Raw genomic sequence first — 24600 nt, 5'->3', positions numbered from 1 at the left:
AGAAACTCTTGGTGCATTTTACCGCATTATACAGCTACATTCATTTCATTACCTGGTTAATTATTAAATTAGTGTGTTTATATTACTCAACTATACAAATTAAAGTCTTTTCATTAGTAATAGAGGTTATGTTGAAAACGTTCAAAGCAAAACTTGATCCATTATAGAAAAGATCTGGATCTGGTATGCACTATAAAACTAATGAGAGAGAACCCTGAATATTAGAGGAACTCCATGTGATCAATGAGACAATGAAGAACATGAACAATCTCTAGCATTCTACAGTTGCTACCATCTTCAGCTTTAAACATGAAAACATAGTTATTGATCTCGATCCAACTGCAACCCGGATTCGTCTTCAGTCCTTTATCTTTCATCAGCTTCCTCACTGTCGCCGCTTCTTTCCAGTACCCTACACTGGCGTAAAGATTTGCCAGCTGGACATGCGTGGCTGCGCAATCAGGTTCAAGCATTAGTCGTTCCTCTGCAGCTCTGATTCCGGTCCAGACATCGCCGTGAACACGGCAAGAGAATAGCAGAGATCCCCATATGACTGAGTTTGGTTTCATTGGCATGTTCTCGATCAGTTCCAGGGCTTCTTGCAACAGACCAAATCTCCCGAGAAGATCGACTAGACAAGAGTAATGGTTGAGTTCTGGTTTCAGGCCGTGTTCCGCCATCAAATTGAAGAACTTTCTTCCTTCTTTTACAAGACCTGCGTGTCTACACGATGACAAAACTCCTAGATATGTGATTGCATCTGGCTTTGTTCCGCTTTTAGGCATCATTAATTCAAAGAGCTCGATTGCTTGCATTGCAAGGCCGTGCTGCGCGTAACCAGCAATCATAGAGTTCCAAGAAACAACGTCTTTGTTTGAAAACTGGTCAAAGATACGAAAAGCATCCTTCAAATCACCGCATTTGCAGTACATCGAGATGAGAGAGTTTGAGATATGTAGATACGACTTCAATCCCATGTGGAGTGTCTGACAATGAACACTTCTTCCTTGCCCTAGGGCTCCGCTTCCCGTGCAAGCGCTCAAGAGAGCCGTGAATGTGTAATCATTCGGATCAGAGGTTGACTTTCTCATCTTTGAATAAAGCTTCAAGCAGATATCAACTCGCCATTCTTGCGCAAACCCTGAAATCATAGCCGTCCATGAAACCACATTCCTCTCAGGCATTTCTTCAAACACTTTATATGCATTCTCTACTTCACCAGAATCTCTGTACAAAACGACCAGAGAACTTCCTAAGTAGACATCTGAGATAAACCCACCTTTCAACGCTAAACAATGAAACCCAGAACCGGTTCTAAAGTCTCGATTCAACCCACAAGATCTCACGGCGGATGATAAACCATAAGCATCGAAACTCCATCCATCTCGCTTGACAGAGCTTGAAGAATCCTCCAGCATAACTTCTTCGAGCACGCTTGAAACTCCATTTTTGGTTCTTGAGAGATCAAAATCCTCGGAAATTGCCTGACCTCTGAATCGCCACGAATCTGTTTGTCGAAATTCCTGAACGAAACCAAAATGGTCCTGACGATTCGAAACTCCACCAGATTTCGAAGATATGATATCCAAAACTCTCAGAGAACGAGCTCGTCTCTCAACTTCAGATGACTCGTTAGCTATTTCACGATTCAGTGATCGACTGTAGCAAGATCGAGACTGTTTATAACCGAAAGCTCGACAATAATAATTTCTCAGACAAGACATGAAACTAAAAAAGTCAAATCGATTTCAAAACTCCGTTCTGTAATACAGCGACACTATGGGCTTTAAGGCCCATTAATAAGCCCGTTAAATTGCCTCTATATATTCATATTGTTTTATTTCTCCGGTTTAGCTTTTGGTTAGATATGAATGAAGTTGGGATTCGAAATTCAACGAGCCTTGCAAGGCTTGCTAAACAAGGCGGCGGTCGACGGCGGTGCGTACGGTCACCTCATCCAGCACTTCACCCGTCACCGACTTCCTCTCCACGTGCTTCAGCTTCACGCGCGTATTGTCGTCTTCTCCATCAAGCCGGACAACTTCCTCGCGTCAAAGCTCATCAGTTTTTACACTAGGCAGGATCGTTTCCGCCAAGCACTCCATGTGTTCGACGAAATTACCGTTAGAAATGCCTTCTCTTACAACGCACTTCTCATCGCTTATACTTCGCGTGAGATGTATTTCGATGCTTTCTCGTTGTTCTTGTCCTGGATTGGATCCTCTTGTTACTCTTCCGATGCTGCCAGACCGGATTCTATTAGCATCTCTTGTGTGTTGAAGGCACTGTCAGGCTGTGATGATTTCTGGTTGGGTTCATTGGCTCGACAAGTTCATGGGTTTGTTATACGAGGTGGATTTGATTCAGATGTCTTCGTGGGCAATGGGATGATAACGTACTATACAAAGTGTGATAACATCGAGTCTGCGAGGAAAGTGTTTGATGAAATGTCTGAGAGAGATGTTGTTTCGTGGAATTCTATGATTTCAGGGTATTCTCAAAGTGGGTCTTTTGAGGACTGTAAGAAGATGTATAAAGCGATGTTAGCTTGCTCTGATTTTAAGCCTAATGGAGTCACTGTGATAAGCGTCTTCCAGGCGTGCGGACAGTCAAGCGATCTTATTTTCGGGTTGGAAGTTCACAAGAAGATGATTGAAAATCATATTCAGATGGATTTATCCTTGTGTAATGCTGTGATTGGTTTTTATGCTAAATGTGGTAGCTTGGATTATGCAAGAGCATTGTTTGATGAGATGAGTGAGAAAGATTCGGTTACATACGGAGCTATAATTTCTGGATATATGGCTCATGGTCTTGTCAAGGAAGCAATGGCTTTGTTTAGTGAAATGGAAAGCATTGGTCTGAGTACGTGGAATGCTATGATTTCGGGTCTTATGCAGAATAACCATCATGAGGAGGTTATAAACTCATTTAGGGAGATGATAAGATGTGGCTCGAGGCCAAACACGGTGACCCTTTCGAGCCTTCTTCCTTCGTTGACATATAGTTCAAATCTGAAAGGGGGTAAGGAAATCCACGCTTTTGCCATCCGTAACGGCGCTGACAACAATATATATGTCACCACTTCCATTATAGATAACTATGCTAAATTAGGATTTCTGCTAGGAGCTCAAAGAGTTTTTGATAACTGTAAAGATAGGAGCTTGATTGCTTGGACGGCAATTATAACAGCATATGCTGTTCATGGGGACTCTGATTCTGCTTGTAGTCTTTTTGACCAAATGCAGTGTCTTGGAACTAAGCCAGACGATGTCACACTAACAGCTGTTCTTTCAGCTTTTGCGCACTCAGGGGATTCAGACATGGCGCAGCATATATTTGATTCTATGTTAACTAAGTATGACATTGAGCCTGGAGTTGAGCACTATGCTTGTATGGTAAGTGTTCTTAGCCGGGCTGGAAAACTTTCGGATGCAATGGAATTCATTTCTAAGATGCCAATTGATCCAATTGCTAAAGTTTGGGGTGCATTGTTGAACGGAGCCTCTGTTCTTGGCGATTTAGAGATTGCTAGGTTCGCTTGTGATCGGTTGTTTGAGATGGAACCTGAAAACACAGGGAACTACACTATCATGGCGAATTTGTACACTCAAGCAGGGAGATGGGAAGAAGCTGAAATGGTAAGGAATAAGATGAAAAGAATCGGATTGAAGAAAATCCCCGGCACCAGCTGGATCGAAACTGAGAAAGGATTACGTAGTTTCATAGCGAAAGACAGTTCGTGTGAGAGAAGCAAAGAGATGTATGAGATAATAGAGGGTTTGGTTGAGTCAATGAGCGACAAAGAGTATATCAGGAAACAAGAGCTTGATGAAGCTTACTGATTGTTTCTTAAACATCTCCTAAGCATTGTCTTGCCATGGACTTCTCAAGGAGTTACTACTATGGGATGATTTGTTTTTTTTTTGTGGAGCTTTCCAAAGAGTATCAATTATATGATTTTGTTTTCCTTTTTTTTTGCTGTTGTGAATGTGATTGAACATGACGTTGAATAGTAGTTGATAGAAGCAGCTAGCAAACGCTTTAACTTGAGGGTAATGAAGTGATAATGATTGAAGGGGTGGGGTTGCTAATAAGAATAAGAATATTAGTTTTATATGATTCATTAGTTTTGTTCACAAAGTAAGCATTATTTTGATTAATGTGGTTTCTCTAGTTAAGTTTGGTCTGAGAGTAAAGTACACGCAAGCTCAATATCACTAATCAGTAATCACTCAATTTTTCTTTGCGTGTTGCTAATCTAATTTAGTGAAAAGAAAACCGAAGATTATAAAGTAAAATTATAGTGGGAGGTTGGGAGCATTAAGTTTTCTGCGTGATCACTTAATGGTTATTAGATCTATGGAGGGTCACAAGATTTTCCTCATCTCCTTAATTTTGTTCATTTACAAACACATTCTTTTGATTATTTCACATTCACCAATAGTGCAATGCCGCACAACACAAGAAGCAGAACAGATAAATAAGTACACATATAAATGCAACCGACAAAAAGTTTCATTAAAAGGCAAATAAATCTATTTTTGAGGTAAATATGTTTGACAAAGAGTTTTGTGACACTTGTAAAACTAGAAACAAAACAGTAACGACTTTAATAATTATTTTTTCTTTGGAATTAACGTCAAAGAACGTAATGGAGATTAACAATCAGGATGATTCTTTTGGTGCACATGCATATTTGTCATGTAAAGATAATATGCAGTAAAAATTGAAGATAGTAGTGAATTGATTATAGTTTTTATCTTTAAAAAGGTTTTGAAGTGGGAGACTTACCAACTCACGGGAGCTGCAGCAGGCAACAAAAGTCCAAAGCCCACACTGTCGTTTTGCTTACAAATCAACTTATTTATTGTCCCTACACGACAGATTCTGTTTTTCATTTTCACAACTTCAAATTTTTTTTGGGGGTTTTAGGTTCATTTCCCTCCTCTCTCAAGTCTCAGGGGATTTGAATCTGGATCTGTTTTTCTTTATTTGAAGTTGGAAATATTTTGAATTTTCTTAGTGGTAAGTTGATTTTAAAGTATGATGGTGATATGTTCCTTATTGAATGAACATTAAATGACATGATCTAACAACACATTGGTCTTACTATTGTTATTTTTTAGTTTCTTCTTTTGCAGTTAGTTGTGAAGTTGAACTTTAAGATTTTACCAATTTAGTTTTGGTTGGTTGAATGAAAGAAAAAACAGTATGAGTATGACCATTGATCCCTCTAATTACAACACAAAATGCAGGTGGGCTTCTCTCTCTCTCTCTCATTCTCTCTTCATATAGATATATATGTGTGATTTAAGAACTTTAATATAGAGATTGAGGAATTATATTTGTCTTCTTTTCTTTTTTTTTGGTTAAGAACAAATTTTGCAAGTAAGAAGATGGAAGAAGAAGAAGAAAAGGAAGAAGGTCAGAGAACTGTGGAGTGTTTAAGAGGAAGATTACTTGCAGAGAGGCAAGTTTCAAGATCTGCAAAAGAAGAAGCAGAGCTTATTACTAGAAAGGTAACTTTGATTAAATCCTATCTTTCATTAATCTTGTTTAAAAATATCAGGGTTTGATCAAGAACCAAGAAAGAATCACTTACTCTGTTCTCGTTTCTTGGACCAAAAAGGTGTTGTTTCAAAGTAGTTGTAGTGTTGATCTGGATTTGGTTTTTGTTTTACTCAAAGACAACCTTTAATCTCTTGGAAACAGATGGAAGAGTTGGAGCGTAATCTGAAAGAAGAGATCAGATTGAGGGAAAAAGCAGAGAAGAGACTAAAGCTTCTGATGAAGAAACTTGAATTCATTAAAGGGTCACGCAGTTCGGAGGGATCAAGTTCATCTGAAGTTTCTTGCATATCATCGGTTTGCACTTCAGCCTCCAAGGAAGAAGAAGAAGAAACTCATGATAGTGGAGCCGTGGATGAAGGAAAAACTGACCATGCAACTGAAAATGTTGCCTCCACGGAAGAAGCTGATTCAAGTTCAAAGCTCAAAGATGTTTCTTCTGGTGAAGCAAGTGTTGTTGCTTCAACCTCAAGTCATAAAGAAGAATCCCAGTTTGGTAATGAGTTTTCTTGGTACTCAGATGCAACTTAAGAGTTCAAGAATCAAGAATATCAATCTTTTATTCCCTAAACAACTTTGATCAGAACCTTTTCTCATGGTCGATCATAAAGTTACTAATACTATTACTTTATTAGTATATACTACTTTTGTTAATCACCAGTTTAAGAACAAGAAGAAAGAAGCCAAGATCAAATGTGGGTTTGGATACAGTGGACAATGGAGAGAGAGAGAGGTGGCATGTGAATAAAGGGATTGATTAGGCTTTAGGACACATTTGAGTTTGGTAGTAATAAATTCAAAGTGTTAGTAGAGATGGGGAGGACGACACGACACACATGACATAATGTATGTCTCTTTCTTCTTGTGTTTTTTGTTATCAAAGAACGAAAGTGACCTTTCTTGGAAATTAGTGATATAGACCAAACAAAGGAAGAAGCAGTATGTTTTTCATTGCACTTGCAGCGATGGACCCTGACCCTTATTTTCCTTTACTTCATTTCGGGTCGAAACTCACTCGGCCTAGTATTCAAAACTTTCGCAATGGTCAAAGAGAATGAGTTCAAAGCTCTTAAAGTGACACTATTTTCCCTACGGATTTGATCACTTAATCTCTTTTTTTTCTTTTTCTTTATTGTTTCAATTCATTTCTTCTAATTACATCTATCATCATCCTTAATCATCCGTATCAAATTCACATAATGAACGTTGTTCCTAAAATAAATGACAAACAGTAAAATTATTTCGGCTATCATATTTCGTTAGGAACCTATTTTTGATGACTTCAAGTAATTTTTTTTTTTAAATGGATTTTACATTATGTTCAAATAGTTTATTTTTCATCATTTTATCTCTTTTTCTTTACTTTCCATTCATTTGTTCTAGTTGCATTACATTGTCCACGTCATGTATAGGTGGACTTACAAACTTCACTAGTAATCCAACAAAATACACCACGTGGATTAAAGTAGATTCACTCTCTCGATAGACATCGGGTCTAATTGCCAGTATTTTTTTGTAACAAGCAGACAGAAATTTTTGTTCAAATTAAGTGATTTTTTTTTTGGTTCGGATGTTCAAATTAAATGATAGAATTAACGTTACGAAACTATGAAGGTTCTTTGCTATAATCGTTTCGAAATTCATCTTTTTAATTTTCTATATAATTTTTTTTGCTGGAAAACAAAATAAACAAAGAGTTTGATCGTGCATGACCGATCATGACGGAGCAACACTTGTTTGTCGTCCACAACTATCTAAGAGACAGGTGATTTTTTTTAATCCACAATAGTATATTTTAACAATCTCGTCCTGATTAATCGGAAATCTCTCGTTGACGATTTCTCGATCGCAACAGCACGAAACTAACCGATCGATGATCCTAGACTTTCTTTTTGATCTTATCGTCGTTTCGGTTTAATTTTTGTTGTTATAGTTTTACATGTTAAAATCATTAAGCTTGTGTACGGATTTGAGTTTTGCGAGTGTAGTAATGTAAAGTAAAGCAATGGGAATTAGTAGAAATAGGTTTCTTTGTGAAATATGTTGTTATCTTTGGTGAGCAAGCGCTCACTAGAGGTAGATTCCAGGTAAAATTATATTTCTCTAATCATTTACTAATCTCGTGATTAAGATCATAACATTTATTTGATGAATTTTGATTTGCAGGGACGCCTATGGATTTGCCTTGAGACCTCAACACGTTCAGAGATATCAAGAATACCTTAGCATCTATACAGTGAGTTCTTCTTGATCATGCTTCATTTGCTTTTTCTCAGATAATTTAGTAGTTGAATTTTTTTTCATATATTAGCTATGATTGCATTATTAGAATTCATGTATGTCATGTCCAAAATTGCTTCTGTTTATCAAATCAAATGTATTTTTTGTGTTACTAAATTGAATACTACTGGAATAGGAGGAAGAGACAGAGAGGGCAGAGAAATGGAAAAACTTTCTTGACCGACAAGAAGACAGAACCGCTGAACCTTGTTCCTCAGATGAGGAGTTTCAGGATACATTTCAGGCTGATGGTTTGGAATCTGGAGAGGATAGTGATTCAGAATCAGAGGAGGGTTCAAGAAATGGGAAACATGAAGATTGTGAACTTAGTGGTACAAGTGAGCAGCAACTTGAACAAGATAGGACTGAAACAGTTGGTGATGTTTCAAAAGAGACAGAACCAGCCGAGGAGGCACTGGTTCTTGACAAGAGTCTTAGAAGCGACACAGAATCTGTAAAAGATGAGGAGGAGGAGAAATTTGAATCTGATAAGGATAAAGAATCATCTGTCGGAAGTGAAAGTGAATCGGATGAAGAACAACAATCTCAAGCAGTAAAAGAACCTGTGGATCATGTACACATTCAACAAGAAGAAAAGCTTGTGGCAGAAGAAGATAAATGTGAATCGGGACATGAAGAAAAAGCACAAAAAGAAACCAAGGCTCCTCGTTCAGTTATAGAATGGGCTCATATTAGACCTTGTCTTGCGTCCATAGAGGATATGATGTGTTCTCGTGTTAAGAACGTAAAGTCTACTAAAAATGGTCAGAAGAATATAGTAGATGACCATGCTTCATCGATAAAAGAATCGCTGTCTTCCATTGAAGAATCTGGGGAAAATGACCGTGACAGTGAGACTTCCACAAGTAGATCCCATTCGATAAAGGAAGAAAACGAAGCTCAGGGTAGTGTTTCTCCAGAGCCATTTTTCCCTTGGTATGAAGAACTTGAGGTACTTGTTCGTTTGGGAGTGCCAAAGGATCTTAGAGGAGAGGTAAAGTTCATACTAACTTATCTCATTGGAATAAATTTTCACTTTTCTTGCCTAACTTTTGCATTTACAGGTTTGGCAAGCCTTCGTAGGTGTAAAAGCAAGAAGAGTTGAGAGATACTATCAGGATTTGTTGGCTCAAATAACTAACTCTGATGAAAACTCATCTGATGTCCAAAGAAAGTGGAAAAAACAAATTGAAAAGGTTTTGATTAGATAAATGCATGTTTATACTTTGGTCATGACTCAGTCTTTTGAATCTGGAACGTTTTCTTATTGCCATCATGATCTATAACAGGATATACCTCGGACATTCCCAGGCCATCCTGCTTTGAATGAAAATGGTCGAGATTCGTTAAGGCGGATACTTCTAGCTTATGCTTGTCACAACCCATCTGTTGGCTACTGTCAGGTGACTTGGGCTAGGAAAAGCATATTTGAGTACCCAATAGCATTAATAGTTGTTACAATTGTTTCAAGGCTAAGCTAACAATGATCCTGTAAAATTTGCAGGCTATGAACTTTTTTGCTGGACTGTTGCTTCTGTTGATGCCAGAGGAAAATGCATTTTGGTAGAGTGATAAAGCTGTTTTCTCTGTCTTTGAACCCTAACATGCATTGGTATGAGCTGATTTTTTTGTGTAACTGAAATGTCTCAGGACTTTGGTTGGGATAATTGATGATTATTTTGATGGCTACTATACTGAAGAAATGATAGAATCTCAGGTAACAGTTCATCCAAAAGGCTTCTGATTATTTCTTTTTCTTACAACATTTCTAGAAAGTGACCATTGTGAATCTACTTCTCTTAGGTTGATCAACTAGTCTTTGAAGAGTTGATGCGCGAAAGATTTCCAAAGCTCGGTTCGTTATTTTCATCTGATATTCAAGTTTCTCTTCATATTTTTCTCCCTTATACAGAGCAATGTGATCGTTTCTTCTATTCCAATAATCCTCCTGATGCAGTTAATCATCTGGATTACTTGGGAGTGCAGGTTGCATGGATCTCTGGCCCATGGTTCCTATCTATTTTTGTCAACATTATTCCTTGGGAATGCGGTGAGTTCTTATGTTATGTCAAAGGAAGGACATAGGAAGTCTTTATTTTCCTTTTCTTAGCTGAAGTTGTATTTTCAATCTTGTTGTTTTTGAGTCCAGTTCTGCGGATGTGGGATGTGCTTCTCTTTGAAGGAAACCGTGTAGTGTTGTTCAGAACAGCATTTGCTATAATGGAACTATATGGTATTTTGCTGATAGAACTTTTGTATGTATCAAGTGTGTGATGATTGAATTAGCTTTGTGGTTCAAAGGAAACAAAATTTTCAGTCACTCTTTGTATTTCCTTAGGTCCTGCAATTGTTGCAACAAAAGATGCAGGAGATGCTATTACTTCACTACAAAGTCTTGCTAGTTCAACATTTGATAGTAGTCAACTTGTTTTGACTGCATGCATGGGTTATATATCGACAAATGAAGCTAGACTAGAGGAGCTGAGGAAAATACATAGACCCGCGGTACTAGAGATTGTCGAGGAACGAATACAAAAGGGTCGAGTATGGAAGGACAAAAAGGGATTGGCTTCTAAGTTATATAGCTTTAAACATGAAGGTTCTATCTTAGATCATGAACAAAAGTCTACTCAAAGGAATGATGGTGAGAATCAAGATGATGATGATGAATCTTGTTCGCCTTTTCTGAATCTTGATGGTGCAAATGTTGATTCCGAAGTAGATTCTTTACCAGATCTTCAAGAACAGGTGACTTACTCTTTTGATTATGTTTTGAGGGATGAAAATAACAGAGAACCATATGCTTCTATCAACAAATTTCTTGAGTAGTTTATTAAGTATGAGGAATATGCAACTCTCTTTAAGTTTCATCGATAACAGTTATTGTGCAGGTGGTATGGATGAAGGTTGAACTATGCAGACTGTTGGAGGAGAAAAGATCAGCGGTGATGAGGTTATTGTTACTCTACTTCACCTTCCATTTCTCAAGTCCTGAGAAACTTAAATAACTGATCCTAATATGTGTTATTACTCTCTACAGAGCTGAGGAGCTGGAGATAGCTTTGATGGAGATGGTCAAAGAAGATAACAGACTGGAATTAAGTGCACGGGTATATTTAAACTTCCTTCAAACAGTGTTATTAGCTCATCGAGGAAGGCTCATAGATTGTTTTTTTGGGTGCATATTGACTAAGAATGTATAGTTTTGATTAAACTAAAAAGTGAACCTTAAATTTTACAGATTGAACAACTGGAAAGGGATGTAAGAGAACTAAAGCAAGTCCTTTCTGACAAGAAAGAACAAGAAACAGCAATGCTTCAGGTGTTGATGAAAGTTGAGCAAGACCAAAAGCTAACAGAAGATGCCCGGATAAATGCAGAGCAGGATGCAGCTGCACAAAGATATGCAGTACATGTGCTTCAGGTACTGATTTGGTCATCTTCTTACTTTGTATCTTCTAAGATATTTACTTCTTAAGTAAAGATAAAACATCCAAGCAGAGATCAGCATCTTTGATTTTAGCTTGATGATCCTTTGTGGAAACACTTAATTAAACAGGAAAAGAATGAGAAGCTTGTGACTCAACTCGCTCAAATGGAGAAGAAACTAGTTACAGCAGAAACAACACTCGAAGCTACTTTGCAATATGAATCCGGTCAAAATAAAGCACTATCATCATCTCCAAGGTACATACATCAAAACTCATCTCCTATCTTTTTTTGTTTCTTTGGCTGCTGCTTTGATCTGTATAGTTTCTCCAAAACTTGGCAATATATCAAAAACAGAATCTTACATTACCCTACATAACTCTCTTATATTTCTATATAACATTCTTATCTTGTTTCCTTTTCAACGTTGTATAGGTTTACTCGTACTACAACGGAGAGTCCTAAAAAGAAGACAGGCTTCCTATCATTTGGGCTTGGCTGGCGCGACAGGAACAAGGTGAAGTACTTACCGCCATCGAGCTTATAATGTTATGAACTAAGCTTCATTACTAATGTAATGTTTTAAAGTAACAGGCAAAACAAACAGAGGAATCAAATGTTGATAATACTAGTAATGCAGCATCTGAAGCCAAATCTCCATCAAAAGAAAGCGTTAATCTATCAAAAGAAAACAAATCCGAAGATCTTTTAGATCCGGAGACAAGACGCTAGCTGATAAAGAGTCATAACTGCAAAACATTTAGGTAATTTTCAAACCTTGATAGAGTCAAATGCAAAACATACACTTTCCATGAGTTCTCTGCAACTACCTAGAGGTGTTTATAGAGTCTTAAAAATCTTTTTCAGATTCTTGAAAATGTTCTTAGGATCTTGAAGCTGCTTAAGATCTTCTTGCATTGTCTCTCTGTCATTAATGAAGAGCTGGGAGACTTAAATACAGGTTAAGAGGCTAATGCTTTGTCAGAACTATTTTTATGATGAAGTCATTCTAAGCTGTTTTCCTCAAGGCTTCCATCTTCAGTAGCTTGATACCTGAAATCTCTAAAAACGAAGCAAAGGTTTACTCAATTCTCTTGACCAATTATTATTAGAGTAGTTAAAAACTGTGCACATTTTACAATTAACTCAATAGAATTCATATTGGAAACATTTTGATAGTAGCTTTTGGTTATACAAGTTTTTGACAATGTATAAGGAAAAGATTGTGTTGGTGTGTGAATTTGATTGATCATCGTTTTTGAAAGTTGAGTTTGGCAACAAAGAAAGCATACATAGTAGCCAATGCAATTGGAAATGCAATGAGAATAATGGCTGTAATCATCAAACGATCATGATGGAATCCGAAATAGTCCTCTAAGAAACTGGCAACCGTCTTGGTTTCTCCAAATGCATTGATCTTTTGATGAATATCGCCATATTGAGACGAGAAAAAAAGGTTGAGCGTCCATGAGGTTGGGGTTATATAGTAAAACCAGACCCACCACTTTGGGATTTGCTGCATTTTTGGACATCAAGAAAACATTATAAAGTATGTAATAAGTTAAAGATGATGATGATGACTTGTTCAAAAGATCTTACGGGTTTTGGGATCAAGAATCCGGCGAAAATGTTGAATGTCGTGAAGAAAAGAGACTGGAGAATAGCTGCGACCATGAAGTTTGGAGTGATGGAGATGAGGAACATTGCGAGGTAGTTGAAGCAGAGTAAGTTGCAGAACATTGCATAGAGACTCCAAAACACTTTAGAGAAAGACGCGTAGAAACCAATCATAGGATATATTACGATCACAAACTCTGCACTTTGGATGAATATGTAAGGTATCTCAGTCACAACTTGAGCCAATGCATAGGCAAACGCAGAGTACATTCCTGCAAATCTTTCGCGGTACATAACATTACGCTCTGTCTCAAAATACTGTAAAGCTGAAGTGCAGTTGTTTATCCCCACGAAGAGAACAAGACCATAAATCGCCCCGAGAACTGTGAACAAATTCTGTTGCGTATCTCTGCGAAAAGAAGTGGATTACTAAGAAAGTACAATGAAACTCGAAATGATTTGGATGGACTTTAAGGTAACTTACATCTTTTTCCCTTGATTCCAGAAGAGTAGACCAAAGATGAAAGAAGAGATGAAAGTGTGACCGATACGCATCAAGTTGTAAGAAGGGCTTCTCCAGTAAGACAAACTCATCTTCCATAGACAAGATTTAAACTGTTCCCACCAATTCTGCGCAAAAGTTCTTTTGAAATGCAAATCGCTTGACCCGTGATCCGGTTTGCTCAGCTCTTTAACAAGCTCGGAGTTGTTCCTGAAGAAACAACAACACATGAGCTCATTAGTCACGTTCATAAAGCTAACACAAACCTAGCCATAAATGAGTTATACTCTACTCACTTGTAAAGATCCGATTCGTTGTAGATTTTTGCGAAATCCATGTCGAGTTCAGTCTCTACAGACTCTGAAGTCACCTCTAGCATCCATGTTGCTGGATTGTACTTGTCTCTGATCTTAGCAACTCCAGGAATATTCTGTTATTCACCACCAACAAAATAAATAGGTTACTTATAAAACAATCAAACCCTAATTACTTTTTATTACTTGTGCAGAAAGCTAACCTGAAAATACTCAATGACACAAGATGAATGTTGTCCAAGTGGTCCGCTATAAATCATGCGACCACCTCTCTTCAGAAGAACCAACTGAAACAGAAAACATTATGATATGACTAGTATATATTTATAAATGTTTCGTTATAGAAATTGTAAAATTTCGAAATTCGAACCTCGTCGAAGGCCTCAAAGATGTGGATGCTAGGCTGATGAATAGTGCAGACAATGGTTCGTCCAGTCTCAGCAACATTCTTCACAGCTCTCATTACAATGGCGGCTGCTCTTGCGTCCAACCCAGTCGTTGGCTCGTCCATGAATATAATCGACGGATTCGCCACCAACTCCACCGCTACTGTTAACCGCTTCCTCTGCTCCGTCGATAATCCGCTCACTCCCGCCACTCCCACCAACGCATCTTTGATCTCCTCAAGCTCGATGGTCTCCAGAACTTGCTTCACAAATCTCTGCACGAATTTTCACAAGTGATTTCTTTATTTCGATTTCTAGGTCACAGTTTTGATGCTCTGTAGAATTAGGGCTTACGATTTTGGTTTGAGGATTGATTTCTGGAACTAGACGGAGCCAAGCGGAGTAAATTAGGGATTCTTCGACTGTGATGCTTGGTGAGTGTATATCCGTTTGTTCACAGTAGCCTGAGACTCTTGCGAATGTTTCTTGGACTTTAAGGAAACCACTAATTCTGATCTCGCCTTCTATGTATCCGCTTGTTTTTCTTCCGGCTAGAACGTCGAGTAAAGTGGTTTTTCCGGCTCCACTGATTCCCATCAACGCTGTTAGAACACCAGGCCTAAAAGCTCCGGTGATCTCTGAGAGAAGCTGCAACTTCTTCTCATTGTACCCTTGACCTTTCATCTCCTGAGAATGAGATTACACACTTTGATGGTTAATGCAGTTAAAATGGTTTTTTGTTAACCAAGAACGAACAGAAGCTTTTACCACAGGAACATCGACGTAATAGTTCAAGTCTTGAAATGTTATGGTCAGTGGCTTAAAAGGTAAGATCATTTTCCCTGTTGATCCGCAAAGACATTATTAGGTTGAGGGAAATGGAGAAGAAAGAATTTGTGTGAGTAGAAAGAAAGACAATATATTTCACCTGGATCCTCGTTTGTCTTTATTGAGGAATCTAGTGGCTTGTTCTTCTTGACTGATGAATCTTTTGTTCCTTGCAGCTCAGAGAGCTTATCTTGAGAAATCATTGGACGAGATGACGTGGGAGCTGTCAAGTATTAAAGAAGCTCTTCAGTAATGTGCTTTTGTTTTAGTTCTTACATTTGTTGATATTTTAACTTACATTTCAAGAAACTCAGAGCTAGAGTGAAAATGGTGTTGAAGATAATAGTAAGACCCAACAAGGCAGATAGTGAGACCCAGTACATGTAATCATCATAGTTTAGTCCTCTGCTTTCAAGTATGGTGCGTCCCAAGGTGACATTTGTGGGTTGCATCTACAAACATAACCCAAAAACCTATTAAGTCAGTTTTGGAGAATGAAGAGATATTGGATGATTAAGAGAAACAAGCAAGGGAAGAGAGAGTCACTTTCTGCCACCGTGGAGCAAGAAACTCGTTTACAGAGAGTCCAATCTCAGCATAACTTATAGGGTTTACCCAAAACCCCCACTTCAACCACCCCGGCATATCGGCTGCACCAAACCGCTGTCATATTTTAGTGGAGCTTTTGGAACAGAACTCAAAAGAGAAGAGCAAAAAGAAATCTTACTATATGGGATGGCAAAACCGGCAAATACAAAGGTGATTAACATGACAAAGCTACCAGCTGTCATTGCAGCAACTCCTGTTTGAAAGATTGCAGCTATACACCGAAACATGGATATCGATGTGAAGTGAACAGCAAAGAGAATCATGAATTGCCGGAAGAACCTGAAACATCATAGATCATTACATTACATTTTTCTGTCATTCTCAGGCTTGGAGCAAGCAAGAGAGGGTTTCAAGCTCTCACCGGTAAGGTTCAGGAGTATATCCGATGACATAGTAAGTAAGGCAGGTCCAAACGAGAGATTCAAAGAAGGAGAGGGGGATCTTTAACACAGTTGCAGGGATTGCATAAGCCCAAGCTGGATAGAAACAGAGTTGCTTCTGCTTGTAGAACACGGAAAGGCGTTGAACAGTCATAGACAGCTCTGGAATACCATCAACCAGAAGTACAACAGTTGCAAAAAAGAGACAACTCATGTAAGAATTTCCATGAATGATATCTATGTCCATCCTTGTTCGAATAAACACTGTCATTGTGATGATTGCGGCTAAAACAAGCTGAGCAATATAAGATTCTTTAGTATTAACACTAGACCAAAAGAAATAGATATCTGCAAATAGGAAGAACAATGTACCTGAAACGTCTTGAAAAGGTAGACGAAATAGTTTCTCTTCATGAGAAGAAACTCTCTTGAGATGCATGCTCTGAATAGTTCCCACTTTGGAAGAGAATAAACATTGAAGGAAAGAGCATCCTTGTGAGTTTTTGATATATCATATGGCTTAGAGAGAGCTTCCTCAATCTTTCTCCCAATCTCTAAGTCTTTGAATCTCTTCGACAAAGTGTCTACTGAGACAAAGCTGTGAGGTAAGTTCTGGTGCAGCCAGTACTGTCCTTGGTCCTTCTTAGAAATAACCTACAAAGCAAAACAAGATCAGGACCATGGGATCAAATAACGTTCAATGTCAAGAAACAGAGTTTTTAGCTTTTTAATTACCTCCTGGAGGAAGTCTGCAACACCTTTCCTTTCTGGGCATTGAAAACCACATTCTTCGAAGAATTTCAAGACATCGTCGCGTGGACCGTGGTACACAATTTTTCCTTCAGCCATCAGCACAATATCATCAAAGAGGTCATATGATTCTGGAGCAGGTTGTAGAAGGGAAACAAACACAGTTGCGTTGGTAATGTGAGCTACTTGCTGAAGAGACTTGATAATCTGAAACGCTGTGGAACTGTCTAAGCCGTTTGTTATTTCATCCATGAACAGAGCTTTGGTTGGACCAACTATCATTTCAGCTGCAAACATAGTTTTTTAGAAAACATGCCATACCAACAAAAAATGACCAGTTTTACAGGATTCTTAGCTATGAACCAACCTGTAGTAAGACGCTTCTTTTGTCCCCCAGATATGCCTCTTTTCATCGCATTGCCAACCAATGTTTCTGCACAAATGTCAAGCCCCAGAATCTGGAAATGTAGTACAAGACGCAAGTAAGAAGCTAATCAAAGACTAGAAATCTGAAATGTACCAGAGAAAGAAACTATACCTTCAAAATGTAGTCTGTTTGCAGACTCCTTTTAAGTCCTTTGACTGATATTGCCTGCACAATGAGATTACAAAAGGTTATAACTAATTGACATAGTTCAAAGATCAGTTTTCAACGTAAGCTTCAGGAGTGCATACCTTCATGTAAGCATCTATTTCTGGGTCAGGAATGATTCCACCATCCTTTTCTCTTTTACTGACCTCCATCATAATATCTGTTTCAGCAGAGAGATATTTTTGTCACAAAAATAGTTTAAAAAAATGCTTCAGATAGACCATTGGTTTATGAAGACACCTACCTGTTCGGCTACCGACACCTTGACAACGAGCTGAGAAGTCAATTGTCTCCCTTGTAGTCATCTCTGCAATGTGCAGATCATGTTGACTTATATATGCCGATGTTTTCTGAGGAACAACCTCGTTCAGTCCATGTCCATTGTAGGAGATTTCACCATAACACTGTGGAAAATAAAAGAGAGAGAAAAAAAGGAGACATGATTCACACATCTGCAGCAAAAAGCATCCAAAAGAGAAAATATCTAAAACCTTAAGATTGTTTTCCAAATTTCCAGACAAAGCCTTAAGCAGAGTAGTTTTGCCACATCCAGGAGGACCAAGCAACAGTGTTAACCTTGTAAAAACAATAACATACATTAGCTCAAAAGCTTGGATCAAAAGAAAGTACCTCTTGCAACTAACCTTCCCGGGCTAATGATACCGCTAACATCGGTAAGTATTTTTATATTCGCTTCGTTTGTTCTTACACCACTCAGCTTTAACAAGTCCTGAAGAAAAAAAAAAAGTAGAATTCAACACCAGCTACAATCAAGCTTTCATCTGCATTACATTCTTGAGTATACTCACTAAGAAAACGTGCTTCAAAGAGTTCCATAAAGTTGGAAGTGCCTTCCCTTCAACGACCTCACACGCTGCTTCAACACCTAAGTGCTCATACCTCACCTCTATGCTTGGAAACTCCACACCAACCCTGCAGATTTTTTCAAGTTCAAGTCTCATACTTTCAAGAAGCATATTCAGTATTCACTATCAACCTCACCTCTCCATTCTTCTTCTGATTTTCTTGAGAAGTTTGAGATTATCATTCTCAATGTGTTTGATCAGCTTCTCAATCATCAAATGACGTTCCATGGCTCCAAGCTTGGTGACATCAACAACCTTTTTCCCTTTCTCCGTACCTTCACCATATTTGTCGACCAGAGACGATCTCAGCCGTTTAAAAGTTGGCAATCTCTGGATCTCAGCCCATTGCAGAGCATGTTCTGCTTCATCACCACCATCCTCATGCTCGTTTCTTGAAGAACTGCTCCTAAAACTGGATCCCATGTTTTTTTCCAATCTCTGCAAGCTCCACTCACAGTAACTATTGCTCTTCTTCTACACCCAAAGGAGCCATGCCTCAACGGGTCCCTATGTTCTTTGTCTCTCTGTTGAAATGCTCAGAAATCAATTAAGAAATATGCATTTGTCTCCTTCTTATGTATATGTGTAAAATATAATATATGAATTGAGTAAAATGTGTTTTCAAACAGTTAGGTGGTAGAAGGTAAAGGTAATAACATCATGATCTTACTAAAAGAATTGTTGCATACTAACTATCAATATTCTCAACAACATAATATAATGTTTTTTTAGGTAATTTTCCATTTTAATTTTTTGTGATTAAACAATTAAACAACTCGAATGATGATGATAAAAAAAAAAAATTAACAACTCGAATAAGTTAAAGTAGCAATACACATGTCGTTCAATTCAACCAATAAAGTAAGACTTATATTTTTAAGAAGTTGACTAATAGCTTAATAAGTTGGAAAACTTGTGTAGTTTCTTAATTCCCACGTGCAGTAAGAAATAAAAATGAAAAAAATTATTATATCCTTCCCACTCTGCGACTTTTCTTTTATTTTATCAAATATTAAAAAGATTCATATCACAGTTTACACATTGAAATCATAAACGATAATTATGTATTTTGTAATAAAAAGTTAGTTCTGAAGCTCATACTTTGGATAGTCGCTAGTCGCTAATATGCTCCTTGTAATAATTAAAGTCACTACGACGCACGTCAAAGCCGATATTTAGGGCTTAATTGATGCGTGTTTTTCTTTTCATATAATAGTAATATAAATTAGTACTAATAAAGTATGATGGATGGTTGAGACAGAAAAGAAAAAAGATGACTGTATGGTCATCATTACAAAGAAGAATGTATTCTTCATGTTCTTAAGAATAATAAAATGTCACTTGTAAATCAAGTTGGTAAGCATTTTGAGAACTTTGTTCGATGCAACGTATGATGATTTATGTAGACAAAAGATAAAACCGTATCTTCAACTATTGCCAAGAAAAGATAAAACCTAATCTAGTCAGTCTCTCAACATAAATACAACCCAATAGCCAAACTGTGTCCAATTCGGAGAGAAACTAAACTAAAACAAAACACAAAAGCCCAACATAAGCCCAATAAAACCCATTTTATAAACAGAACATTACTAACACTCATTTTTAGGGTTTATTCTTCATTGCTTGAGCTTCCTTCTCTTCTTCTTCTTCAAGCCGCGGCTAAAGATCCCTACTTCTCTCGACACTTATAGAGTTTCAGGTCCATTCTCTGATTCCTGTTTTTTCATTTTCTAATTTCCTATTTACGGGTTTTTACTAATCTTCTATTGATCCTCCAGTCATGGCCGCCTCCGCAGAAATCGACGCTGAGATTCAACAGCAGCTTACCAATGAGGTTAAGCTCTTCAACCGTTGGAGCTTTGATGACGTTTCGGTATATTCCTCACCAATCCCTTCTCTTAGAATATCTCTTTAGACACTTGAGAATTGTCTAGGATCTAATTCTTATTTAGCTGTATGATAGACATTGAAATGATTGGTTTATATTGATATGAGTAGTTACATTAGCTTTATTGTGTGAATTATATCAAATTATAGTCCTCACTTAGTCACTTACTAGATCTTAGCTATTATAATCTTTGTCCGTCTTCACTGAAACCCATGTTGTGTTTGTTTTGATTATAACACTAATTTGACACTAAAGGTCATGTATTTTTTGTGTTTTATATGATTGGTGTGCTAATATTTGTTTTTGATCTGCATATTGGTGTTATGTAGGTTACGGATATTAGTCTTGTGGACTACATTGGTGTTCAGCCATCGAAGCACGCAACTTTTGTTCCCCATACTGCTGGACGATACTCTGTGAAGAGGTTCAGAAAGGCGCAGTGCCCAATTGTTGAGAGGCTCACTAACTCTCTCATGATGCACGGAAGAAACAATGGTAAGAAGTTGATGGCTGTCAGGATCGTCAAGCATGCCATGGAGATTATCCACCTCTTGTCTGACTTGAACCCGATTCAAGTTATCATTGATGCCATTGTTAACAGGTATATTAAGATTGCTATACTGAAACCTGTAAAATTCTTGCGTGCTTGTTACTATGAACTGAATCTAATTAAGAAGGTTTGTTCTTTATGTGAATTAGTGGTCCACGTGAAGATGCTACCAGGATTGGATCTGCTGGTGTGGTTAGGAGGCAGGCTGTTGATATCTCTCCTCTAAGACGTGTGAACCAAGCGATCTTCTTGCTTACAACTGGTGCACGTGAAGCTGCCTTTAGAAACATCAAGACAATCGCTGAGTGCCTTGCTGATGAACTCATCAATGCTGCAAAGGGATCTTCCAACAGGTAAGAACACTCTATCTACATAGTCTGTCTCTTGATGGCTTCACTTTATTGTTAGTTAGTTAAGCTAATAATAGCATCTTCTCTTGTCTTGCAGCTATGCCATCAAGAAGAAAGATGAGATTGAGAGAGTTGCTAAGGCCAATCGTTAAGGGATCTCCCTTTCCTCTAAGTTTGCATTATATCAAAGAGTTTTTGTGTTGTTTCCATTAGCTTTGGATATGTTTCAGATGATCTCTCTATCTTTAATGAAATTTTGACGCTTATAATCGACTTGGGATCTTGATCATCAAACGGTTTCATATTTAAAATTATTTCATCTATATATTTTTCAGTTTAAAGTGCTATAAATCATGGTAGTTATATGGTTTCCAATTTGCTGCTACTCCAAGATAAAAGATGTAGATGGAGCCATGAAAAATTTCAGATAACTCAAACAATCTATTTTGAGTCTCTAAGGACACAACCAATGCCTCTAATTTCCCTGTCAGTCTTCCAAGCACCATGTACATTGCATTTAAAGGCATTTGGGCTCAATGGTGTCCATACCGTAAGTAGCATTTCTGGATGGCAAATCATGTGTATATGCCCACATGGCTCAAGTCGGGTGGTTAAGGGCTTCTCAATTCCGAGACATGACCCGCCTTTCAATCCTACGGACAAGATATACAAGGCGTGATCTTGACATGTGATTCTTTCTCCCTTCGACTCACGCCGCGAAAATGTAAACAAGTATCGGATAGATAACTCATTAAGCTTATGAGTTTATCTTATGTTCCTTGGAAAGGTAGTACAATACCAACGTGGTTACTGAGATCTAGAGGATTTCGATAGACCACCAATGTAATTGAGTTACACCGATGGAAATTGCATTATGTTTAGCAACGTGAACAGAAAAGAAATGGTCCCATGAAGTCAAATTTCTCAAGTTCGATAAACTAAACATATTGAAGAAAGTTACCCCTAAAAAATATAACACACGTTTTTATTTGGATTTGTTAAAATAACATCAATCTTCTTGTCCTTACAATCTTAATGTAAAAACAAATAAATTCACACGATTAATTAACTAATGTGGTATAAAGATTGAAGAAACAGGCATGAATTGATCAAATGGCTTTTGCTTAGGAAGTTGTGAGTGAAGAGCAAATGGTGATTGTATTTACCATTTGCTTCTTCTTTTTTCTCATTCTTAACAAAAAAAGAAAAAGAAAAAAGAAAAAGCATGAATGGATCATCAAATCAAATTGTTTGCTTAGAAAGTTGTGGGGAGTTAAAGGGAAGAGTAGAGGAAGATGGAGGGCTCAAGAGCAAATGATGATTATGTTTACCCTCGTAGGTTGTAATGAAAGCTCTTGGATCATCACTCGCTCGTTCAACATGTTTCCTTGCTCTGCAATTAGCACTTGTGCATCTGTAATAACTTCTTGGATACGCATTGCCTCCTACCACTTTTTGTCCATACTTTCTCCACCTGAATCCATCTTCAAGACTGTCTGATTCCACTGAGCCTTGCGATACTCCTGCTTCACTAGATTGCTTCTCGTTCTTCCTGTTATCAAACACAAAGTCAATACAAGCAATGTAAACAAAATTGCAGAAGTTAAGAGTTTGAAACAATCTTACCTTCTTTTGCTTCTGCTTGGATCATCAAGCTCTCCTTCATCACATTGGCTACTCTTGCAACCGGAATCTGAAGTTCCGGGATTTGAATTTGTCGATCTTGGAACAGCAAACTCAAATGGTGTAATAACACAACCTTCACTCATCTTCTCTGTTCTGTTTTGAGTAGAGTCATTGCTTTGATTGTTCCATAGAGGAGAATAGAGATTATTGTTAGGGTCTTGTCCCATTGATCCTTCAGAAGCAATCGATTTTGGTGGTTTTTGAAACCCTGAAGAGATTGATGATGAAGCACGCCGTGGAAGAGGACAAGATGGCTTTGAGTGATTATGTTCACCTTGATACACAATCTCTGAAACTTGACCTTCCACTGATCTCTCTACTTTCTTCTTCACCGGACATTTCGGGTGTGTGCATTTGTAATAACTCCTTGGACACTCACTTCCTTTAACTTGCTTCTGTCCGTATTTCCTCCAGTTGTATCCATCCACAGAAGATCTATCCCCAGTAGATGTCTCTGATTCCGTAAAAGATGGAACTTTCTGGACTAGATTAGGACCTGCTCGATGTGTACCTTGGCTCACACTCTTCCCATAGGATACTGCTTCGCTTTGTCTCCAAGTTTGTTGACGATTCCCCTGAAGCTAAAGAAAACAGAATTAAACAACATTCGAAAGTCAGTGACCTTGTTAGCTTTAAAATCAACTTACCATATTAGCCAATGCAGAGACGGTTGCTTTGGAGACAAGCTTTGCTTTCGGTTTATAAACGACGTAGTTTCTGCTATCTGAATCATCATCACAAGACATTCCATTTCCAATACCTTTTACTTCAGCCTATCATTATCAGAAATAGTTGAGTCAAGACTAGAGGATGCGGAAAGAAGATAACAATGCGAAGAATTAAATAGACAACTCGATACCCGTGGACATGAGACCGAAGCTGCTACTGGCTGATTGAATCTCAAAGTCTTTGGTCTTATAGCAGCGTCTACAATCTCGTGGCAAGTCGTTTGCGGAGATACGGTAACTGAATCAGTAAGAAGCTCAGTGAATGTCCTGAAGCCAGAACTTGAAGAAGGTCTTGAGGCAACTGGTTTTGCTATTACCACTCTTTCACCATCATTCACCTCCATTACTTGACCTTAATCAATTATGTAAGAGACATATTTATCAGATTCTATAGGTAAAGACTCATTTTTCCAAATTAGGAAAAGAAAGATGGAGCAAAATCAAAGAAGATGATTGGAGAAACATCAATTCCATTAGTACAAGATCTAGTTGCAAGTTATAGCATAAAGAAAGAAACTTGACTAGTGAATCATTACCAAAAGTAGAACACTCACGACGGTGAATGCAAAAACTGAAGTTGTGATAAGGATTTGAAGAATCTCTCCTTTTTAGGAGTTAGGGAACGAAGAAAATCTGATGGATCCAAATTGATCCGGATCCGGTTTGTGATTATTGAGAGATGATGATGTATTTCTTGGTATGAGTTCCTTGAGCTTTAGCCGACACTGTGATGGATACACGTGTCAGTATAGGGAACGTTGGATGGATCAAGGTCAGTTTTAGTCTCTATAGTGATGAAGAAGCCAATGAAAAGGAAAAAGAGAGATAGAGGAGATGGACACTCGTTGAACGTTAGTTGAAGTTGAAAGTTAGTTGGAAAACGCGGCCACAAGGAACGGTGTCGTTTGGTTTTAGTTGAAGACTACAGCGACCAAAAGAACTTATTGGTTGTTGACACGCGCACGAGCCTGTTCTGTTCGAAGTAAACACGTGAACTGAACTGTACCAACTTATTTTATTTTAACTCAACCCAACCAAATTGAATTCGGTTTATTTCGGTTACACCTCTGTTAGATAAGAGACGAAGAAAATTCAGTCATCTTGTCCAATACTTTTCACTACATGAGTTAATAAAATATTATTAAATACCACTACCCAATGATCATTTGACGAAAATATTTATTAAACCTATCAATTGTTACTTTGTTAGCTTGCAATTTATAACAATATTGGAGTTTCAACAAATATTGGAGTTGACATTATTAATTGTCTAA

At 37.8% G+C, this 24600-nt stretch overlaps 7 protein-coding genes across 20 annotated transcripts; 4 read left to right on the top strand and 3 right to left on the bottom strand.

The window, feature by feature from the left end:
• Window positions 1-95: 95 nt before the first annotated feature.
• Window positions 96-1808, bottom strand: AT2G37320 (Tetratricopeptide repeat (TPR)-like superfamily protein). The gene has a single exon (NM_129288.3). The coding sequence runs from the start codon at window positions 1722-1724 to the stop codon at window positions 222-224; it is 1503 nt and encodes a 500-aa protein (NP_181269.1). The 5' UTR covers window positions 1725-1808; the 3' UTR covers window positions 96-221.
• A 23-nt stretch (window positions 1809-1831) lies between these two features.
• Window positions 1832-4147, top strand: AT2G37310 (Pentatricopeptide repeat (PPR) superfamily protein). The gene has a single exon (NM_129287.4). The coding sequence runs from the start codon at window positions 1872-1874 to the stop codon at window positions 3843-3845; it is 1974 nt and encodes a 657-aa protein (NP_181268.1). The 5' UTR covers window positions 1832-1871; the 3' UTR covers window positions 3846-4147.
• A 200-nt stretch (window positions 4148-4347) lies between these two features.
• ABCI16 (uncharacterized protein) lies at window positions 4348-6723 on the top strand (the record flags this gene model as incomplete). 6 transcript variants are annotated; one of them, NM_001202769.1, is made up of 4 exons in its annotated part: window positions 4348-4487; window positions 5184-5258; window positions 5378-5522; window positions 5716-6380. In NM_001202769.1, the coding sequence occupies 4 exons, from the start codon at window positions 4348-4350 to the stop codon at window positions 6100-6102; spliced, it is 747 nt and encodes a 248-aa protein (NP_001189698.1). In that variant the 3' UTR covers window positions 6103-6380. The 6 variants fall into 6 exon arrangements, with proteins under 6 accessions (NP_001189698.1, NP_001325189.1, NP_001325187.1 ...); NM_001336649.1 differs by lacking the exon at window positions 4348-4487 and adding an exon at window positions 4725-5028 and having other exon boundaries at window positions 5130-5258; window positions 5716-6723; NM_001336652.1 differs by lacking the exon at window positions 4348-4487 and adding an exon at window positions 4894-5028 and having other exon boundaries at window positions 5145-5258; window positions 5716-6511.
• A 488-nt stretch (window positions 6724-7211) lies between these two features.
• Window positions 7212-12520, top strand: AT2G37290 (Ypt/Rab-GAP domain of gyp1p superfamily protein). Of its 3 annotated transcripts, none has more exons than NM_001336648.1 (18): window positions 7212-7336; window positions 7738-7807; window positions 7988-8845; window positions 8916-9047; window positions 9141-9254; window positions 9356-9414; window positions 9502-9568; window positions 9655-9706; window positions 9809-9901; window positions 10001-10084; window positions 10190-10599; window positions 10743-10804; window positions 10892-10961; window positions 11093-11275; window positions 11411-11538; window positions 11716-11797; window positions 11875-12044; window positions 12148-12252. In NM_001336648.1, the coding sequence occupies exons 1-17, from the start codon at window positions 7290-7292 to the stop codon at window positions 12010-12012; spliced, it is 2649 nt and encodes an 882-aa protein (NP_001324088.1). In that variant the 5' UTR covers window positions 7212-7289; the 3' UTR covers window positions 12013-12044; window positions 12148-12252. The 3 variants fall into 3 exon arrangements, with proteins under 3 accessions (NP_001324088.1, NP_001189697.1, NP_181266.2); NM_129285.4 differs by lacking the exon at window positions 7212-7336 and adding an exon at window positions 7365-7658 and having other exon boundaries at window positions 12148-12520; NM_001202768.1 differs by having other exon boundaries at window positions 7262-7658; window positions 9655-9901; window positions 11875-12233.
• On the bottom strand, window positions 12290-18778 carry ABCG33 (pleiotropic drug resistance 5). Of its 4 annotated transcripts, NM_129284.2 has the most exons (23): window positions 18261-18778; window positions 18068-18191; window positions 17903-17988; window positions 17750-17834; window positions 17503-17662; window positions 17342-17418; window positions 17205-17258; window positions 17034-17124; window positions 16652-16953; window positions 16289-16570; window positions 15898-16211; window positions 15655-15815; window positions 15474-15577; window positions 15226-15379; window positions 15028-15150; window positions 14868-14941; window positions 14454-14786; window positions 14084-14374; window positions 13917-14000; window positions 13696-13829; window positions 13382-13609; window positions 12880-13306; window positions 12290-12796 (listed from the first exon to the last, which is right to left on the bottom strand). In NM_129284.2, the coding sequence occupies exons 1-23, from the start codon at window positions 18545-18547 to the stop codon at window positions 12530-12532; spliced, it is 4242 nt and encodes a 1413-aa protein (NP_181265.1). In that variant the 5' UTR covers window positions 18548-18778; the 3' UTR covers window positions 12290-12529. The 4 variants fall into 4 exon arrangements, with proteins under 4 accessions (NP_181265.1, NP_001325069.1, NP_001325070.1 ...); NM_001336645.1 differs by having other exon boundaries at window positions 12290-13306; NM_001336647.1 differs by having other exon boundaries at window positions 12408-12796; window positions 17750-17988; window positions 18261-18712.
• Window positions 18779-19475: 697 nt separating this feature from the next.
• RPS5B (ribosomal protein 5B) lies at window positions 19476-21270 on the top strand. 2 transcript variants are annotated; one of them, NM_129283.4, is made up of 5 exons: window positions 19476-19823; window positions 19903-19997; window positions 20342-20613; window positions 20712-20915; window positions 21010-21270. In NM_129283.4, the coding sequence occupies exons 2-5, from the start codon at window positions 19905-19907 to the stop codon at window positions 21062-21064; spliced, it is 624 nt and encodes a 207-aa protein (NP_181264.1). In that variant the 5' UTR covers window positions 19476-19823; window positions 19903-19904; the 3' UTR covers window positions 21065-21270. The 2 variants fall into 2 exon arrangements, with proteins under 2 accessions (NP_181264.1, NP_001031502.1); NM_001036425.2 differs by having other exon boundaries at window positions 19729-19997.
• Window positions 21271-21870: 600 nt separating this feature from the next.
• Window positions 21871-24136, bottom strand: TTG2 (WRKY family transcription factor family protein). Of its 3 annotated transcripts, NM_129282.4 has the most exons (5): window positions 23863-24136; window positions 23458-23678; window positions 23246-23371; window positions 22539-23179; window positions 21871-22464 (listed from the first exon to the last, which is right to left on the bottom strand). In NM_129282.4, exons 2-5 carry the CDS (start codon window positions 23668-23670, stop codon window positions 22155-22157), a joined length of 1290 nt encoding a protein of 429 aa, NP_181263.2. In that variant the 5' UTR covers window positions 23671-23678; window positions 23863-24136; the 3' UTR covers window positions 21871-22154. The 3 variants fall into 3 exon arrangements, with proteins under 3 accessions (NP_181263.2, NP_001323504.1, NP_001078015.1); NM_001084546.1 differs by lacking the exon at window positions 23863-24136 and having other exon boundaries at window positions 22019-22464; window positions 22539-23173; window positions 23458-23540; NM_001336644.1 differs by lacking the exons at window positions 23458-23678; window positions 23863-24136 and having other exon boundaries at window positions 21879-22464; window positions 23246-23456.
• Between the last annotated feature and the right edge of the window lie 464 nt (window positions 24137-24600).

Source organism: Arabidopsis thaliana, chromosome 2 (genome assembly GCF_000001735.4).
Source record: "Arabidopsis thaliana chromosome 2, partial sequence".
NCBI lineage: Eukaryota > Viridiplantae > Streptophyta > Magnoliopsida > Brassicales > Brassicaceae > Arabidopsis > Arabidopsis thaliana.
Note: the sequence above shows the minus strand (reverse complement) of the source record. Positions and strands in the feature narration are given on the sequence as shown.